Source organism: Alosa alosa, chromosome 4, assembly GCF_017589495.1.
Source record: "Alosa alosa isolate M-15738 ecotype Scorff River chromosome 4, AALO_Geno_1.1, whole genome shotgun sequence".
In the NCBI taxonomy this organism is placed as follows: domain Eukaryota; kingdom Metazoa; phylum Chordata; class Actinopteri; order Clupeiformes; family Clupeidae; genus Alosa; species Alosa alosa.
Window position 1 is genome coordinate 9,743,071 of NC_063192.1, and position 20,420 is coordinate 9,763,490.

Sequence of the window (20,420 nt, forward strand, 5' to 3'; positions counted from 1 at the left end):
CTTTGGCCAGACAGGCCCAGTCTCTCTTCTGATGGCTTCTCTGGCCATCCACATTCCTTTGTGGTCAGATTCTCTGTCTGTCCTTGCCTTTCATTACAGTCTTGTGGATGTTTTTCACCACCATTTCTTGGCTTATTCTTACTTGTCAAACTTTAGTTAGTCTACTTTTGTGTGTATGTGTGTGTTTGTTCTGTTTTCTTCTGCCAAATATCTTCTTCACTGTCGTTTTCCAGTCTGTATGGGTGTAGTCCCCACCCTCTAGCCCTGAACCCAGCCCGAATGAGTGCTCCGTCGTCCACCTCCACCACTCCCACCACCCCTCTCTCCCCCCCCGACCCGCCACCACTCCGCCCAGCAGCCCTGGGCTCCCCCACCTCCCCGCTGCCCATCTCCCAGCGATACCGGCCCTACTCCCTCAGCTCCCCCTGGGGCTCGGCCTCCGCCCTGCCCCCCAGCCCCAGCCCCAGCCCCAGGTCCACGTCCATGGGGCAGGGCCCGTCCTTCAGCCCGAGCCCGCTGACGGCCTCCCTCAGTTCCCCCCGCCAGTGGCAACCGGGCTCCATGCCCCTGCCCCTGCCGCCACCCAGCTCCCCCAGTGCCAGGGCTAGACGGACTGCCCTTGCTGCCAGGATGCCCTCTAGGTACCACCTGATTTGTATGTGCTGTGTGAGGCAGTGGCAACTAAAACGGCTAATCCAGTTGATGAGCAACCCCCCCACTCCTTTTGGGCTTATCTGTAGAGATGGAGACTGAGTAATTTGTACACAGTCTCTTGTGTTTACTGCACCTAATTATTAATACCCAGTGATGTCCTGGAGTGTTGATTATTTGCTTAAAAAAGGCAACAAATTCTTAATGCTTGTATACCTAACCCTTTCCCCTTTAAGTAAAAGGAAGACATTGTAAGATGGCTTTTCCTTTAAAGGTGTTTTTCACAAAGCAGGATCTCCACAGGACATTCAGTCTGGATTTTTTAGAAAACTTGATTTGTGAAATGCTCCTTAGACATTATTATCCCCCAGCTAACACTTCAGTACTAACACAGCTGCTATGAAGGTGCCTATGGTGTTTTGCTAAGTGCATGATTTGAAAATTGTCAACAACAGAAATAGTTAAGACTTCACGTATGCTTTGAAAAGTGGCCAATTTTGGTTAAATTGTGAAAGTGTTTTGTGGATGAATTCGAGTAACACTTTAAGGCCTGATACTGTGAACCGATTTGAAATGGATATATTACGATAGTCATTTGGTAATGAATGTATTTCATGTATTAAGGGCATCATCATAAGAAATAGTCCCTTCTCCTATCTCCCATCATGCTTGGCTCCTTCCCCCTACTTGTTGTTTTTCCTTTTTTCTGATTTATGGTCTCCATCTTTCTCCTGTTCTGTTATTTTTGTCATTTGTCGCTCCTGCTCGTGTCTGTCTCTCGGTCTTTCTCTCTCTCTCTCGGTGACCTAGCCCCTTCTCCCTCCTCTTCTTCGCCCTCTCCGACGTGTCTCCCGACAGCAGTGATGAAGAACTGGAAGAGGAGGAGGAGGAGGATTTTTCTCGGGTGCAGTTTGGCTCCAGGTACCGGCGCGGTGCTGCCTGCTCACGTCCGAGAGCGTCGCCCCTCCTGTGTGTGTGCCATGCATGCTTTTGCGTGCTGCCTGGCCACTAACAGAGCTGGTGTCTGCAGCATAGTTAGCCTCCACATTCAGGCACGTAGATAGTGGGTGTGAATAGTCCAGTTCCTTGTATAACCTTAGGTGTGGGCTGTTGGTAGATGGGTCCAGTGCAAGGGTCTGTTGCCTTGGACTTCACAAATGTAATTTAGTTTTGAGGATGTCCCTGCATAATAGTAATGCATGTGCACTAATCAGATGTATGCAGTGTGATGCTCTACTCTTCTGTTCCACATTTGTATGTAGACTTTTAGTATTTATATGTTGAGCCTTTGAGTAAGACTTTCAGCATTTCCATGCTGAAGTAGACGCCTTGGTAGACATGTTCTGTCCAAGGACAGATTCAAGGGTGCTTGTCTGTTGCATTGGCCTTCAGAAGAGTTTGGTTGAACTTTGTTTCATGTTTGAAAAGCTAGCAAAGCCCCTGCATTTCATATAGTCATGGTCAAATCAGTTTTTTTGGATGGTCTTATGCTGAACAAAGATCTGCATAGATGTCAGTTACAAAAATACAAATAAATGACATTTTTATGAATTTGACATCTGTTGTATTAGGCTGTGGACATGAACAAATATGGGCTGATGTATTATGCATTGTGAGGTGTCAGAACAGGATTCTGCTGGGGTTTGTTGGATCAGTAACACTACTAATGCAGGTCTGGTATGCCTCTGCTGTGAAGTGAAGCATTGCATCTCATCTTCTCTGGCCAGGCTTCCAGCGTGCCTGTGAAATCCTCCACTAACCACGCGTTTGTCACAAGATCTCGCCGTTCCGCAGGCGTTCTTGACGTGCCTTTGTTTATGCGGTGTGTGTGTGTGTGAGAGAGAGAGAGATGTGCTGAGGCAGACCAGATTCCACTTGTAAAGCAGCTCCAGAAAGCCTCGACATTTCCCCTGCGTCAGAGTGGTGTGTGTGTGTGTTGAAAACCTGTGATTGCAGTCAGGTTTTATAAAACCTTAGAGTGTAAATTAAGTTGTCTGACCGTGATCGTTGGCTGTTGTGCAACAACAAGGCTTTGGAGGATTTGTTTACGGCACAGCAGGGAAAAGATGACATTTTCCCTTTCTCTCCCTCTCCTTCTTTCTCATTCTCTCACTCCCTCATTCTCCCTCCCTCTCTTCTCTCTCTAGGAGGCCAAATACACTGCTTCTGCTACTGCTGTGTGTTTTCCCCCTGCTCTCATGCTCGTTTGAGTTTGTTTGTTTGTTTCTTTGTTTATTGTTTTTTGTTTTGCAGCCTGGGTGCCTCAGGAGGGCCGTCAGTGTCTGACTCGGGCAGTGACCGCTTCACCATCGAGGCGTGCAAGGAGACGGAGATGCTGAACTACCTCATTGAGCGCTTCGACAGTGTGGGCATGGAGGAGAGGAAAACCCCCAAGGTAGGGAACGATGGCGGAGACATCACATCTCCAGTAGAAAGTGCTGTGGTGATGAACTTTATGACTTGGAAGAGAGCTGAGGGGAATTGATATGCAGAGATGGCTGGTTAATGTAACAGCAATTCCCTTCAGTGTGCAGCCAGTCACAGGGATGTTCCATTGTCTTGTTTAAGTAAACACATAACATGGTACCACTGAAAGTGAAACCTGTGTGTGTGTGTGTGTGTGTGTGTACCTGTTTGGCCTCATGCCTGTCTGTGTGTGTTCTCTCTCTGCCCCGTCAGATGTGCAGCCAGCCTTGTGTCAGTCAGCTGCTCAGCAACATTCGCTCCCAGTGTATTTCCCATGCTGCTTTGGTGCTGCAGGGGGCCCTCACCCAACCCAGGTCAGTCCCCAGCTGCCCCTCCACATGGGGGCACATACGCTACCTCCCACCAGGAGTCAGCCCACTGGGCCAACTCACCTGCTCTTTTTCTCAGTCTCTTTGGATTTTAGCTGTTGGGGATTTATGTGTGTGTGTGTGTGTGTGTGTGTGTGTGGGGGGGGTGGTGGTATGTGGGATTTTTTCAATTACCTAAATACTGTACAGACTTTGATGTTCTTAATAACTTTTATGTGTTTAGACATAGAAATACTATGTCTATAGTAATGTTATATGTCTGCACCTGTGTGTGTAAGAAAGTGGGTGTTTGCAAGTTTGCACCGGTGTTTGCAAGTTTGCAAGTGTACACACAGGGACTCTTTAAAAAGGAATCCCTGACAGCAGCGGTGTGTGTTTCCCCGTGTAGGGCTCCGCTGCAGTCGTCGCTGTTGGTCCCTTACATGCTGTGCCGGAACCTTCCATACGGCTTCATCCTGGAGCTCCTCCGCATGACTCACCAGGAGGAGGAGGTGTTCAAACAGGTGTGTGTTCTTCACAGCAGATTAGGGAAGGAGAGAAGGATACAGTGATGTGGAGGACACTCTGGCTGTGGTTTTTATTAGTAATATCCCCCTCTCCCTTTCTTTTTCATTGTCTCCCCCCTCTCTTTCTTTCTCCCTCTTATCTCCCATTCTTCCTGTCAGTTGTTTTTGCGCTAAACACGCTAGGCTATATATGCCCCCTGCTGTTTAGAAAGTCTTAAGATGTGCTTATGAAAGGGCAGCATCTCTTTGTCGTGCCAGTCAGAAAGATTTGTCTGCCTTTTCTCTTTTGCTCCGCCTTGCCTTCTAACGGCTCCCCTGCCGCGTTCTCTTGTCATCCGTCTCTCTCCCTGCAGATCTTCGTGCCCATCCTCCAAGGGCTTGGCCTGGCGGTAAAAGAATGTTCCTTTGACAGTGACAACTTCAAGTACCCCCTGATGGTAAGCAAAAATTTTTTTTTTTTTTGTTCCGCTCACTCTGTAATTGGCTGCCTTGTTCTCCCACCCCCCTACCCCTACACCCCCTACTCCTTTTGGGTACCATGCCAACAGGGGTGCTTATGCGTCTAGCGCCGAGTGGTGCGAGCACAGTCACCTGTGAGTAAAGGCGTGAGAATAAGTGTGTGTGTGAGGAGGTGGTACCTGTGTGTGTGTGTGTGTGTGTGTGTGTGTGTGTGTGTGTGTGTGTGCGCGCGCTCTATAGTGAGACCTGTGAGTGTGTGAATGCTGAAGGTTGTCTCAGGAAACACGCCGACGTCTCCGTGCCTGATTCAATTCTAGCATTTGGATGCCTCAAAGCACCATGAAGCAGCAGAACAAAGAAGAGATACATTAGAAAGATGGGCTAAGATGGCTTCTGTCTATTCTCATTCAAGTCCCAGAGCCCTGCTGTGAATGTCAATAAGTGGGCTTTGTAAATTAAATCTTGGGAATTAAAAAGCAGAGCGAGAATCTGTCTTGTCCCTTCTAATCTGATCTTTTGTTTTCCCGACAGGCTTTAGCTGAGCTTTGTGAAATCAAGTTTGGCAAAACTCATCCCATGTGCAATTTGGTGAGTGCTGACAACGCAAAAAAACTTTTTTCATCATCATTTTGGGTGGAGATAATAGCGCACAGGTGAATCTTTACATTACTCTGTGTGTGTGTGTGTGTGTGTCACAGATCACCACTCTACCGCTGTGGTGTCCGGAGCCATTGAGTCCTGCTGGGGGTCGAGAGGTCCAGAGACTGTCCTTCCTTGGAACATTCTTCAGCCTGTCTGTGTTTGCAGAGGATGACGTGAGTTACTCTTACTCTATATCTTTCCTTTAAAGGACAACTTTCATTTCAAGAACAACCTACAGTCTAAATTCAACCTCGCCGCCATCTTGCTAAGTGAAGGCCAAGTCATACAAGTCGATTACCAAACGCCACACAAACAACTGTCAATGGACGTGAAAGAAGTTTGGTAATCGACTTGTACCGACTTTCTTCTTACAAGATGGCAGTGACCAGAGTAATAGTAAGGTAATACACTGACTGCACAGACAGTCCTTTTTATACCCTTTCTGTACACTTACATAGATAAAATGACTTCAGTTTGTCTATAGGGACCCTCTCCACATCATCACAGGAGTGGGATGATGTTTTGAGCCTTATCAGCGGCTTCAAGTAACAAGCTTCCCCTATCATTATGGTCTTTCTCAAAACTACTCCGATTAACATTGTTTTGGTTCCCCATGAAAGTTTACACTCTTAATCATTCAAAAATAGAATTTGTTGTTCTTAGACCAGAGTTGTCCTTTAAGTTGTATGCTCTCGTGCAGAAGGTGCAAATGACTTGTCTGTTCACATCCTGTGTGTGTATGACTCCCTTCTGTTACAGACCAAAGTGGGGGATAAGTACTTCTCAGGCCCTGCCATTACGATGGAGAACACGCGTGTGGTCAGTCAGTCCCTGCAGCATTATCTGGAGTCCGCCCGGGTACGCCCTGCAACAGGCGCGCACACACACACACACACACACACACACACTACTCTGCATATATGTACCCTACCCATGCACTCACCCTCTTAGACACTCTTCTTCTGACTAAGGCTTTTAATGAGCTCTCTGGAGTAGTGAAAGTAAGTCAGCTGATCCCTTTTCCTCCTTCACCCATTTGAATCTTTCAGTAGTAATACATTATCACTCCCTGCAGCAAAAACAGGTTTTGTGTTTGTTTTATATTTAATACATGATCTTTGACTCCTACACGATGCCTGGTAATTGTAAAATAAATGTGCTGTGTGTTTTTTTTTTTTTTTTTCCTTCCTTCTTCTGGACGTCAGGGAGACCTTTTTAAGATCCTCCACAACATCCTGCTGAATGGGGAGACGAGGGAGGCCGCCCTCAGCTACATGGCCGCTCTGGTCAACCGCAATGTGAAGAAGGCCCAGATGCAGGTGGGCAGCGGAGCGCTCGCACTCATTGGCTCTCACATTTATCACAGCGTTCTCAAAGTCAACACTTTTCGCAAACACAGACCTGCCAACCTGTACGCATTTTGCGTAGCAACCACGCATTTTCACATCAAAATACGCTGCTACGATTTTTTACTTAAAACTACGCAAAACGAGCAGACAACCAACTTCTCCGGAAAGCTCCTTGTGCATGTGAATCTCCTGCTAATATATTTCATGCGACGATGAGATACAGTGAGAAAGTGACAAGTGAGAATGACAGGCAAAGCATAGTGGCCTTTATGTTATTTTTTTCTTCAGCCAACGGTGGGTTAAATGAAAGACTTGATGAGGTGAGTTTAACAAGTGTTCACTCGCAAATTCGCGTTCCCCTAGCTGCCGTTTTGCTGTGAAACTGAAAATATTCCACTGAGTGCGATTGTAAATTCACCTAGGCCTAATAGTTTGACTATGTCTTGGAAAGTTATTACTCAATTAGCATATTTTCAATGTGTCGCTGATAGTTAAAGTTTTCATAACTAAGGCGCTAATGGAGCGCGGACCTTTCCCAGGCAAAATGCAGCCATTAACAACGAGTCTGAAAGTGGACCAAGGCGAAATATTTTGAGCTGTTCATTAATGAGTGTTCAATTAGTTTTTTTCTTTGGAGCATATGGATCCTAGCCTGACGAGCCAGACCCACATTAAAATGTAGGGTCTGGACACACCGTTCGCAGTGCTCAGTCCGAGGGGCGGGATAATCAGTTGTCTTTCAAATTCCCTCTGCACGCAATAGGACAGCGGCAGCGCTATGAGTCCCATGCGTTTCCCACCAGCCGAGCTAGTTGGCTAGTTCAAACGTTTGCCTACTTAATAAAAGCTTAACTCGTGTCACACTGTTCGCCAGCAGCGACATCCATCTTATTTGTTTTCAAGTAGTAGGGAATTCAAGCCAAACCGTTGCAATTCTGCCATCAATCATTATGTGAAGCCCACCTAACGACTCCATACACGATTTCATTGGCCTGATTAAGTTTCGATTTCTGGAGCTCACAAGCCAACGGAGAGTTGCTAGGCTAGCCCTGGCAGCAAATGTAATTTGCGGTCGCTAGGGGCGCGTCTAGATTTCTAGGCTATATGGATCCTTCTTCTTGATTATTTGCGTGAGTACAAGTGAGAACAAATAATAGGCTTACAGACGGAGATCGCGCACCTATCACTGTAGTTGGGATAATGTAGGCCTAATCATTGCAGCCTCACAGATGGTAGAAAGTCACCGCGATCAGAAAGAAACTTGAGTGCACGTGCAAGTGAAATTCTTTAAAAGCAATCAGTGGTTTGCATTAGTCAGTAGGTAATAATTGAACAAAGAATGTTTTTTTTTTTTTTTTTTTTACAAATAAACAAGACATGTAGGTTATTGTGAGTAAAGGGATGGACTACACACTGACAACAGCAGATGTCCATAAGCCTCTATCTACTGTAGCCTACATCCAGGTGAGTTAGGTATGTTGGCATAACAGGGGTGATGGATGTATTTCTTTACAAAATAAATCTGTAATAATAATGGATTGAAAAGATGTATAATACCAGATGATTGAATAGGGCCCACATAAAAGAAAATGGACAACATACCCACATCAGTGCCTCAGCCCAAGTGGTTTTCATAGGTCAGGATTATTAGGCTCTAAAACAGATTGTCAACATTATAGAGCTATTGTAAAAGATTCAGTTTGCACTTTCAGGAACACATTGGATCCCATTTAGATAGATATTCAACATTAAAGATGGGTTGCTATCCAAAACGTGTCGAGTATGGCTATGTCTGTTTTTGGCTGCATGCATGAAGGCCGACGTGAGCAAATTTTTTTTTTCTCGGCTCGAAGTGCTACTCAAAAAAATTCTTCAAGGTTGGCAGGTCTGCAAACAGCAGCTCTTTTCACAAAAAGTCTCAAGTCAAACAGTACTATTCAATGCATATTTTGATCAGATTCGATTAAATAGGTTTATTTGGTTGTCTGGAAGGACATATTTAGTATGTGAATATGCTATGTGTAGTATGGGAAAGAGACCTGTACATGATGGTGCATGTGGTGTGTGGGCCTTTACCTTCACACTGTTGACCGATGTACTGAGATGAGCTTTTCACTCATTCTCTGCCCTCTGTCTCTGTCGTCCTCCCTCCAACCTTCCCCCGCAGACGGACGACAAGCTGGTCTCCACGGATGGCTTCATGTTGAACTTCCTGTGGGTGCTGCAGCAGCTGAGCATGAAGATCAAGCTGGAGACGGTGGACCCCTTCTACATCTTCCACCCCAAGTGTCGCCTGCAGGTCAGCACCGAGGAGACCCGGCTCAAGGCCACCATGGAGGAGCTGAAGGGCTGGCTGGGCGAGCTGCGTGAGTAACACAGCCACCACACGCAGTGCTGATGATGATGATGATGATGATGGGGGGAAGCATAGTGGCTAAGGAACTGGGCTAGCAAGCAGTAGCCAGAAGAGTTGAGGGTTCAATTCCCGGCTGCCACTGTCGTGTCCTTGACCAAGAATTCCGGCCATATTTCACATAGATCTCTGTTTCTCAAGGTCACCGTGTACTATCGGTACAAAAAAACCTGTGCTACCTAGCTCGAGTTGCTGCAGCCAACAGCTAGAGAAGCCAGGCAGCTACAATGCTACAGTCTGGGGGGCATAATCATGGAAATTCTCCTCTAACCCCGAGATGCTCTGGCGAAACTGGCCCTTGTAAGAATTGATGTAATGTAATATCTTACGTATTCATTTGGCTAAGTCACTTCGGATAAAAGTCTCAGCCAAATGAATACGTAAGATACTAAGATACTGCCCGTCATTGTGATCCCCATGCAGTATTTGACTCGTTCAGTTCACGGCTTCTCATGCTCCATCAGCTGTGTGTTCAGGGTGGACTCTGGTGTTTTGCTGTACACAGCCCTGGCTCTGCAAATGGGAGAGAAATATAGAGACTCAAGTCAGTACTGCCACGAACACCTCCAGCAAATTAACACACTGCTTCAAGAGCGATGAAGTGTGGGCTGTAAATTGATTGACCGTTGAGCTCAAATGTCCGAAACCTTTAGCCAGAGTTGTGGACTCTTTGTGAATAGGTTGCAGTGCTCAGCAGATAGAGTGTGTGTGTGTGTGTATAGATGTGTTGCACGGTTTCATTTTTCTGTAAAAATAACAAAACCAAAAGAAAAGAAAACAACAATTGCTTCCCAGAAGGTATTTGCTCAATGTTCCTGGCCGTCAGTTTTAAATGAAGGCTGTTCTCTCAACAGCTTTAAAAGAGATCAATTTGCCTGCGCCATTATTGGTCTTGCTAATATATCTGCAACCAAATACTGACCTTGGCTCCCTGAAAAGCACACTTGCCTTGTCACTGAGTAACTGAGAGGGCCGTGTACTGTCCTTGTATTTCTGAAATATTCTCTTCCTGTTGGATTTGCTGTGAAAGCCTTGCTTGTCTGGTGTGGCGTTCACAGATGAGAACCCGTCCAAGTTCTCGGAGCCAAAGTTCCCCACGGAGTGTTTCTTCCTGACTCTGCACACGCATCACCTGTCCATCCTGCCCGGCTGCAGGCGCTACATCCGCAGGCTCCGAGCCATCCGGGACCTGAACAGGTACACACACACACACACACACACACACACACACACACACACACACACACACACACACACTCTGCCCCGAAGGCAACTCCTGTCTGTATATCACATCACAGCTGCACATTTAGAAAAGAAAAGGCGTACGGAGATGGTTTTGATATGGCTCTTTGTAAATCTCAAAAGATGGCCACTGTTTGTTATTTAATCCACATTGTGGGGACAATGTGAAGGTTGTCGGGCAGCTTTTCGATCAAAGGGGATTATTTGCTTGCTCCAGATCAGTGGGGCACTCTGGTAACACAATGACCAGATTAGCCAGGAGAATTACACGGTGTGCTCATCCACTACACCTTCCGCGCCACTCAGTGCCTTAAACACACAGCCTCTCTGGGTGATGCTCACTTAAAAGTGAAAGTTCTTGTTTAGTATTGTGTACACAATGGCTGTCTTGACTGAACACAAAGTCGTAAGAGTCTCATTTGTTTGTACTACTTGCGCACTACAAAAGCTAATGGCCATGTCTACGAGGTTGTGCTTTGCCTGAGCGAATGTACAACCATTGTTCTCATTAGGGTAGTCCTGAAGGCTTGCTTCATAAAATAGACCGCACAAAGCTTGGGCCATGTAATACAGAGCCTGTGGTACTCCCATAGCAAATGGACTCCCCTGAAGTCCCCTCACCCCCCTCCTCTTGCTGTAGTGGAGAGAGAGGATGTATTATTTTTTCCTTATTAATCTTCTCCTTAGGGCTCTGTTAATGTAGCATTGTGTCCAGACGTCTCCTGAAATAACAGCTTATATGGGTTAGCGCTGCATTAGTGGCAGCCGTTCAAGTCCTCTGCTCCACAACACTGGCCCCGAGAGGAGAGGAGAGGAGAGGAGAGGAGAGGAGAGGAGAGGAGAGGAGAGGAGAGGAGAGGAGAGGAGAGGAGAGGAGCGTTCAGATTTCTGGACATGTTTTTCCCTTTTCTTTTTTTTTGTTCCCTCTTCTTGCCCACTCATTATGCAGCTTGCTCTCTAGAGCCACTAGGGCCCCCTGGTGTCTGAAATGCCAAATGCACTCAAGCCAAACAAACCCCACACAAAGCTAATGACTTCTCTTTGAGACGTGTGAGCTGGGTGGGTTTTCAGCCACACACTCGGTGTGATAGAATGTCCCCAGGGTTCTGAAAGTAAGAATGTGTGTGTGTTACAGGACGGTTGAGGAGCTGAAAAACAGCGAGAGCCAATGGAAGGACTTACCCCTGGCCAGTCGCCACAGGGAGATGCTGAAGAGATGCAAAACCCAGCTTAAGGTTGGCCAAAGAGTTTCTTTCTTGTTGCTTTATTCAAAGTTATCTACATTTGCTTATGGGATAACTCAACTGCGTGTTCAGCGTGGTTCTTTAGTGGTTTGAACATGCTTGTGTACCCGTCTCTCTGTGCAGAAACTGGTGCGCGCCAAGGCCTGTGCAGATGCCGGGCTGCTGGATGAGAATCTGCTGCGCCGATGCCTGCAGTTCTACAGCATGGTGATTCAGCTCATCCTGCGTCTGGTGGACCCTGCCTACCCCAAGTGCGTACCACCTCTGCTGCCAGTGCAACACCTCTCTGTGCTTTCCTATGGCGCTCGTCCATTTACAATTCAATTCAATTTCAATTTTATTTGTAAGGGACCGTGTGCAATTAAAACATAACATTTATTTTATTTATTTAATATTTTTTTTTTTTTATTAAATGTAACAATTTGATGCATTGCACCAGAGTTAGCTTTTGGCTAATTTACATCTGCAAACGTGTATATATCCTATTCATGTGCGGCACTGGCTAAATCCTGTTCCCATCCTGTCTGCTCCAGCATGACGCTGCCTCTCAACCCAGAGATTCCCAAGAGCTTTGCAGCGCTGCCTGAGTTTTACATTGAGGACGTGGCCGAGTTCCTGCTCTTCGTTGTGCAGTAAGTTATTTTCCTGTGACAGTCATTGTACACAGGAAATAGCAAATAACATTACCGTGAGCCGAGATGGGAGACCTCAAATAAATAGGCAGTCAATAGTAAAACGACTCGTCGACTAAAACAATTGCCGTCCACTAATTTTCATGGTCGGTTACGTTGACCAATCGCGGCAGCACTAGCAGTATGTCTTAAATCTGTGCCTGCTGTTTCGACACTGACTGTTTGTCTGTGTGTCCTTGCGTCCATCTCGTTTGCAGGTACTCTCCCCAGGTCCTGTACGAGCCTTGCACTCAGGACATCGTGACCTTCCTGATCGTGTTCATCTGCAGTCAGAACTACATCCGCAACCCCTACCTGATTGCTAAGCTGGTGGAGGTGCTGTTTGTCACCAACCCGGCGGTGCAACCCCGCACTCAGCGCTTCTTCGAGATGATGGAGAACCACCCGCTCGCCATCCATCAGCTGGTCCCAGCTCTCATGAAGTTCTACACTGGTGAGAAACACATTGAGTTGCCTCGGAGGGATGCAGTCTGTCTACACAGAGCAGACAGTTACTGCTGTAAATTATAATGTGCAGTAGAATATATATATATATTGTATAATAAAAATATCAATCTATAGTTAAAGTATTAAAATAATAAAGTTGCACTAGGGAGAATGGTCCTTGCAAAGTTGATAAAAGCCTCAGCCAATTAAATAAGACGTGTATAAGTATAGTAAACTGTAATAATATTCTATACACATGCCATTTAAATAAAGAGGATTGTTGTAACCGAAAGTAACCCTATGTTGTTAACGTGCAGATGTGGAGCACACCGGTGCTACCAGCGAGTTCTATGACAAGTTCACCATCCGCTACCATATCAGCACCATCTTCAAGAGCCTGTGGCAGAACATTGCACATCACGGAACCTTCCTGGAGGAGTTCAAGTGAGTAGGCCATGCTTAGGTCACAAAAATATGGCACATCAAAGTGAGACACGAGATCCAGTCACAGTCACAATCACAATCAATCAAGATGCAGAGTTTAATTTGGCTGTATACAGGAGAGAGGTAGCCTGGAGATTCCACACTCAAATCCGAACTAATGTAACGGCCCAACTCGAGGGGCGGCATGCATTTGAAAATGTACCAATGTTTACTGACTGATTCCAGACTTCGACGCAATTGGATAACGACGACTAATGTTTACTGACTGATTAGTTGCAGCGCTGTCGTCATCTGTTTAGCTCGCCTCTGGCCCGCCTATATCAGATACACCGATGTGATTTGGTACCCCACGATACAAGGGAAATAAGTAATGAGCATCATTACTCATTGCCAGAGTGACTCGCTGAGCAAATTCAAATTGTGCTCACGCGAGAACTCTGGATTTCCAGGGTAGGAGAGAGGCATACATGCACAATGCACTTCAGAATATGCGTCTCTGACTTGACTCTGACTGAATTATCCAGGGTTTAAGTACACAGGGGCAAAGGATAGATAATCATACAGTAACATCCAGGCTACCCTAATCAATGACGCCTATGGCATTTGACGCAAAACAAACAAGAAGTGATGATAACCCTGGCGCCTTACATTATCCATGGTTGGGACAGATATCATACAGGGTCATGAAGTAGGAGTGTACTTTTAGTGTCAAAGTGACCTACTGATGAGAAATGCAGAACATCTTGAATTTCCCCTGGGGATCAATAAAGTATCTATCTATCTATCTAACATTAAACCACATATTGGAATATTGGACCTAATGCTTTATTCCACTTTCTCTCGGTGTGAAATGGCATATAAGCCAACACTAAAAGAATAATGCAATTTAAGTCGAGCGTAAAACATAAATGAGAATCCTAATGTTATGAGGCATTATAAAATGAGCACTCACCCCTTAGTTTCTGCTTGTTTCCATGTCCGCTGTAGCTCTGGAAAGCAGTTTGTGCGCTACATCAACATGCTGATCAACGACACCACCTTCCTGCTGGACGAGAGCCTGGAGTCCCTGAAGCGCATCCATGAGATCCAGGAGGAGATGAAGAACAAGGAGCAGTGGGATCAGCTGCCCAGGGTCAGCACCTCTATGTCCACTCTGCAGGAGAAAGACTGACCTGCACTCGAGAACCTTAGCAAGAGTTTATATGTATCAGACAGTTTAACAGACTTAAACATGGGTGCTGTTGTATAAATAATTACACACAGAATTTTAAATATTATGCTAAGTGAACATTAATTTTGGCTACCATAGCTGTTGTTTGTGCTCTGATTGATGTTCATGTGCTTAGGGGCAATGTAGAAAATATTCACACTACCTCCAACTGATTTGGTTACAAGCAAAATTGTGTAGAGTGGGTTTGCTGAGAGTTGCAGCTAAGGCGTTGCGGCATAACTGTAATCGTCCGTCTCCTGACCTCCCTCTCTGATCGGTCCCCAGGAGCAGCAGCAGAGTCGGCAGTCCCAGCTGACCCAGGACGAGCGGGTCTCGCGCTCCTACTTGGCTCTGGCCACGGAGACTGTGGACATGTTCCACATTCTGACCAAGCAGGTCCAGAAGCCTTTCCTCCGACCTGTGAGTAACCCACACACACACACATCCTCTGCCCATTCAGTACCTGTCAGAGTCAGCATGGTCAGCTGGTTAATGTCGTGGTGTTGGGTGTATGAGCATCCTGCTCAGTTCAATAGTGTCTGGTTGTGTCTGTGTCTGGTAGTCTGGCTGTCTGGAACTGTGATACCGGGTGAAAAAAGGACAGTGGAATTTGCTCTTGATCTTTTGCCTCTCCGAGTGGCGACAATATATAGTACATTAATGCTGCCCATACAAGATTTGACACCCTCCCACATGTAGTCACAGTCTATGATTTTGCAAAGACTTTTCAGCACCTACAAGACTGCACCTAGATTCCTTTTAGTTATTTCTCATTTTGCAACAGGAACTCGACAAGGCTTGTATAAACAATCTGTATCATGTAATATTTCGATCGTATTTCCGTGCTTCATAGCATTATCTATCACTCATTGACATATCTTACTGTAAAACTACTGTTTTTAAAGGCCAAATGTGTAGGCTGCGCATTAAAGTTTCTTCCTCGTTCAGACGCTTGCTGTAGGCCTACGTGAGAACAGGAAAGTTTCCGTTTTCTTTGGTCTGATAACTTCGTGTTTTGGCTTTTGACCTCTTCAAGAAGTCCTCATATATAGGCTATCCACTCGAAATTATTCTTAAGAAATTTTAGCGAGGAAAGAGATTTAGCAGAAAAAACAGCCACCTAAACGGTTGTTGCAGACCAGATTCCTCGCGGAGATTTCACCCGATTCAAAAACATTATGCATTAGGCTATTGTTGTCCTCTTCAGAAGTTGATCGAACATTATAGGCTACCTCAAGTTATAGGCTACGAATGCCTCAAGAGTTTTACCGCCTGCGTGAATGGAGCATTTAGAAGCTGCGTTGTGTAGTTCGGATATTTTCAGATTAAACAATAGAGATTCTGAATGTCGGCAGCCGGTTCAGTTGAAACGACACGTAGGCCTATCTTCATCAGCATTTGACTACGTCCCATCTGATTGCTCGTCTTCTTTGCTGTCGCTGTCAATCTCGGTTGTCCGTTCTCCAAAGAAATCCGTAGCCAAAGATCATTTACACTTCACCAACTTTAAAGATGGTTTTCTCAAAACTTGTTTTTTTGCTGAGACGAGAATAGCTTTCACATTTTGACCAATATCTCTGGTTTGGCTAAACGGAATTGAACAAATGACCCCTTGTTTTAAGCCCTAAGGTCTGTGAATTATGAATATCCAATAAACCCATTTTTTTCTGCAACACTGGACTCATTTTCCCCGTGGTATGCCCCATATAACATCATCAAATTAGATCACATTATGCCTCCATACACGTGACCAGGTGTAGGTATAGTGTTAGTGTATAGGTATTTTCAAGCAGGTCATTTTCTACATGACACAAAACAATGTTTCCCATTAAATGTAGCACCCTGCATCCAAGGGGAATATAGAAACAGAATGATGGGCCACGTTGCACCCTGATTTGCTGAGGGATTTATAGTCCCCAGGGAAAGTTGAGCTGCAGAAGGGGGGTTCAGAACACAGGTTTTATTTAGCCAGAGAGGAAAAAGAGATAGTGGCAGAGGAAGCGGAGTTGGGAGGGGTGAAGGGGAGGGAGAGCGGACACGATTGAAAGTGAGCTCCACCAACACGCCAGTGCTTGGCTGTGAGTCTGTGGAAAGAATGCAGCTGTAAAAGTGCAGCGGTGTGTGACTGACGGGTTGCCTGTGGTACCCCCCCCCCATACAGGAGCTGGGACCTCGTCTGGCTGCCATGCTGAACTTTAACCTCCAGCAGCTCTGTGGACCCAAGTGCCGTGACCTGAAGGTAGAGAACCCCGAGAAGTATGGCTTCGAGCCCAAGAAGCTCCTGGACCAGCTGACGGACATCTACCTGCAGCTGGACTGCGCACGCTTCGCCAAGGCCATTGCTGATGACCAGGTGGGCTTCTGTTGCTTTAGGCCTTTTGAAAAACAGTCTGCGGTTCCTCCCGTACTGAGCCGGGTTACCATTGCAACAACACGTCATCAGTGGGGTAAAACTAACAACAGTCTAAGTGGCCCAGGTGAGAGGTAAGGTAAATTGATGAAAAAGAATGTCATAGTTGCAAGAAATCTGTGCAGACCGGTTTAGAAATCCACACGTGAAATAAAAGCTCTCGGAACCCGCCACTACTACTCCGGACACATTTGAACCTCATCTTTTGAGTTTTGCTTTCCTCCCTGAATGAGGAATACATTTTGGGGGAGCAACGGCCCAAAAAGTCTCCCTGTCAGCAAACTCCAAATATTGCATTGCATGTGTCCTATGGAGTGTAGGTCCTGAGAGGGGGAGGGGGGATAAATGCTGTGTCATGTTATCCCTGAGGCTTGCGGAAAACAATGCAAAGAGGCTGTTTTATGGGGAGAAAAGAGGCTGTTTTTTGGGGAGACTTGCTCATCCCCTCACCTCTCTCCTTTACACTCTCTCTCTCTCTCTCTCTCTCTCTCTCTCTCTCTCTCTCTCTCTCTCTCTCTCTCTCTCTCTCTCTCTCTCTCTCTCTCTCTGCCTCTGCCTCTGCCTCTGCCTCTCTCTGCCTCTGCCTCTGCTTTCAGACACGTCATCCGTAGTATAAGCAGAGCTTTGTCAAACGGAGGGCCAACCCTTCGGCTGATTCAGAAATGATGCTAACATGCTGATATTATGCAGTCATATGTGTGAACGACACTGACGCACATTAACAGAATCTCTGTGTGGTTGAACACGCACATAAACAGAATCTCTGTGTGGTTGAACACGCACATTAACAGAATCTCTGTGTGGTTGAACACGCACATAAACAGAATCTCCATGTTATTCGCTTCGTTCAGTCACAAGCTCATTTACATAATGTCCGTCGGAAATACTAGAAGGGAAGAAGTGTAACAGTCGGCTAAGTTAGGAATTCCAAATGACCGGTTATGTTGTTCAGGTATACGGCCCAACCGCTTGACATCCACAGAACATGCAGACTTATACGTAGGTCTGAAAGCAGCTGCTTTGTTTCTCTCTGCTTATATTTTTTTGTCTCTTTTTCTCCCTGGTGCAGAGGTCGTATAGCAGGGAGCTGTTTGAGGAGGTAATCTCCAAGATGCGCAAGGCTGGCATCAAATCCACTATCGCCATTGAGAAGTTCAAGCTGCTCTCGGAGAAGGTGGAGGAGATTGTGGCCAAGAACTCCCAGTCAGAGATGGACTACAGTGACGCCCCCGATGAGTTTAAAGGTCAGAATGACCTCTGTGTCTGACGGTCTTCCTATCTGTCTCCTATCTAGTCTTTTGTATCCCCTTTGTCTTCCTGTCACTCAACTGGCACACTGGGTCTTTATCCTCACCACAACCTGCCTGGTGTCTGCAGAGAGGTTGTATAGGGAGACATGCCCCATATTGCACCTCTATTTAATAGGTAAAGCTCCAGTATGGTATGCCCTCCCCTCACTGTTGGAGGTCTCACTAAGTGGAACCCTAGATTGAAACACCACTGGTGATCCCACAGTATTATTTTTAATCCCTGTATAGAAATAGAATCCTTTGCCATGACCGCTTTCAAGTCAAGTTGGGTTAGGGAGCAGGGTATAAACATAGCTTACTTCTCCGATATCTAGATCTCTATCTATTTATGTTTGGGTTAGTTCATGTCATACATAGGAGATGGCTACATTTTTTTGCAATAACATTTCACTATGTCTTTTAAATCATATCTATGTGTGTGGTGAAAAAAATATATGATTTCCTGTCGTTTGAATGAGGATCTAGAAGCACAGAGGTAGGCTCTAGAAGCACAGAGGTAGGCTCTGTGCTTCTAGATCCTCATTCAAACAACAGGAAATCCTTCTGTAATGTGAATTCATAGCTGTAGCAGCCTGTCAGCTGCCTCAGGCCGGTGATCTGTGCGGCAGAGCTGTGGTATCAGTCCTCTCTCTCTGTCTGTGTCTATAATAGACCCTCTGATGGACACCCTGATGACTGATCCGGTGATTCTGCCGTCCGGCAACATCATGGACCGCTCCATCATCCTGCGGCATCTCCTCAACTCTCCGACAGACCCCTTCAACCGGCAGGAACTCACAGAGAGCATGCTGGAGTCTGGTAAATGACATGGCGTACATACAGAGCCTTCAGAAAATACACACACGTTTATTAACCAAACACAAATCTGTTATTACGCTAATAACACAAACATGTTATCCTTACTAAAGACATGATATTGTGTGTGTCTAGAGGTACTGAAATACATACATAGATCAGTGTATGTTAAAGATGACTCATCTTTGATGCATAGAGATACTCCGCTAATACATATTTTGTGTGTGTGTGAATTCTGTGTCACAGTGCCAGAGCTGAAGGAGCGTATCCATGCCTGGATGCGGGAGAAGCAGGGGGGCAGATTGTCTTAGTAAACCACATGTGACCATCAGTGAGGGAGGTTTTCACCATGCCAGAATTCAACACCAAGCTATGAGAAAGAGAGAGAGAGAGAGAGAGAGAGAGAGAGAAAATCAGCTAAACAACAGTAACACAAAGGAAAATATCCTGATTTCATTTCCTTCCCTTGTTTTTTTTTTCATTGAGCCATTGTGTTTTAGGCTCCTGGGTCTAAAACAAAAGCATAATAAAAAATTAGACTTTTAAACAAAAAGTTTTGCTGATGACTTTGTATATATATCGGCATATATACATATATTTAATTGAATGAGTACCAGGGGTTGCTGAGAACTTACGGAAAGTGGTTAGACTGCCTCTTAATTGGATCTTAAAAGAGCCCAGCATTTTTGTTGTGACATTTACAAAGTAAAAAGGCAACTTTATTTGTGCATTTTGACTGATTTTAACAATGAGGTAAAGAAAAGGACACTGATTTTTACTGGATGGAAGGACTGTTCTCTTTGTTGCCCATTTCATCCTACTTTGCTTTCAGTATTCAATGAGGTAAAACAAGATGAGTAGATGTGGTCTAGAAAATGCAAAACTGGCCTTTCCACACGGTCAGGCGGCTTCTGGCTGGAAAAGTGTATTTAAAAAATGTCCTGAAATCGACTGCCTAAAAGGGGATCGTTGTTTTAACAAAAGTAAAAGGTTGGATTTGATTTGGTGGCATTTTGAAATGGTCAGTGCAGCTCTGGAGTGACCAGCAAATGATGTGTGGTATTGAATGTTTTACCCTGTCAACTTCAAGTCGCCATGCTCATGACTGAAGTGGCACCTCCATGCGCCGACAGAGTTGGACCATCGCAATGATGCTCGAGCGTGAGTCCAAGGACCTCATCCGAGTGTGACGCATTCGTACAGCATGACCAGCATTAGAGAACGATGCGCTCACACCAGATGTCTGTCTTCAAAACTGTCATTGATTTCTGTGCCCACGCTGAAAATGGTTCATCAGATCCTGCTGTCCATACCCCCACCCCCACCTTGGTTATTGAAATCTGTTGTGAAGTTATATGGCCGAGTCCTATTTTTTTCACCTCCCTCCCCTCAATTTTATTTAAAAGAAAGAGATTACAAAAGTTAAATTGTACAGGACCTTGCTTCCTTTGCTACAAATCTTTTTTTGGATTCAGGACTTTGAAATGTAATAAATGGTGATGCACACAGACTTGCCACTCTAGTGTCATGCTTGTTTTTTAAACATGGAATCATGCGGGGGAATTTGTCAGTGAATAAATAAAAGCGCTCATGTGAACTTTTGTTTTGGTTTTCCACATGGTCTCATTATGGTTAAAGATGAAAGTAATGTGTTGTATCCTTTGAGGTGGGGTTAGCCCAGTGGTTCTCAAAGTGTGGGGCAGGCCCCACTAGTGGGAATAGAGACATGACAGGTGGGGTGCAAGGAACAGGAAGACATTTGTTCTTTTGTGCCTATCTTTAATAATACCTTTCTTTTTTGACAAAAAAGATAATAGATTCAAAACAAAATA

General features: G+C 45.5%; 1 protein-coding gene across 3 annotated transcripts in view; it reads left to right on the forward strand.

Annotated features, from left to right (window-relative positions):
• ube4b (ubiquitination factor E4B, UFD2 homolog (S. cerevisiae)) overlaps positions 1 to 20,098 on the forward strand; it is a 28,570-nt gene extending 8,472 nt beyond the window's left edge. The window contains exons 8-30 of one of the 3 annotated variants that reach the window (XM_048241679.1): positions 234 to 641; positions 1,462 to 1,572; positions 2,905 to 3,046; positions 3,331 to 3,431; positions 3,835 to 3,949; positions 4,306 to 4,389; positions 4,943 to 4,999; positions 5,110 to 5,226; positions 5,813 to 5,911; positions 6,259 to 6,372; positions 8,570 to 8,768; positions 9,874 to 10,012; positions 11,193 to 11,292; positions 11,425 to 11,552; positions 11,835 to 11,933; positions 12,191 to 12,426; positions 12,737 to 12,863; positions 13,851 to 13,995; positions 14,359 to 14,493; positions 16,235 to 16,426; positions 17,553 to 17,727; positions 18,445 to 18,591; positions 18,835 to 20,098. In XM_048241679.1, coding sequence (XP_048097636.1) covers positions 234 to 641; positions 1,462 to 1,572; positions 2,905 to 3,046; positions 3,331 to 3,431; positions 3,835 to 3,949; positions 4,306 to 4,389; positions 4,943 to 4,999; positions 5,110 to 5,226; positions 5,813 to 5,911; positions 6,259 to 6,372; positions 8,570 to 8,768; positions 9,874 to 10,012; positions 11,193 to 11,292; positions 11,425 to 11,552; positions 11,835 to 11,933; positions 12,191 to 12,426; positions 12,737 to 12,863; positions 13,851 to 13,995; positions 14,359 to 14,493; positions 16,235 to 16,426; positions 17,553 to 17,727; positions 18,445 to 18,591; positions 18,835 to 18,899 — 3,235 coding nt within the window. In that variant the 3' untranslated portion in view covers positions 18,900 to 20,098. The remainder of the gene's footprint in view (positions 1 to 233; positions 642 to 1,461; positions 1,573 to 2,904; positions 3,047 to 3,330; positions 3,432 to 3,834; positions 3,950 to 4,305; positions 4,390 to 4,942; positions 5,000 to 5,109; positions 5,227 to 5,812; positions 5,912 to 6,258; positions 6,373 to 8,569; positions 8,769 to 9,873; positions 10,013 to 11,192; positions 11,293 to 11,424; positions 11,553 to 11,834; positions 11,934 to 12,190; positions 12,427 to 12,736; positions 12,864 to 13,850; positions 13,996 to 14,358; positions 14,494 to 16,234; positions 16,427 to 17,552; positions 17,728 to 18,444; positions 18,592 to 18,834) is intronic. The other 2 variants (XM_048241680.1, XM_048241681.1) reach the window with 2 other exon arrangements.
• Positions 20,099 to 20,420: the final 322 nt, after the last annotated feature.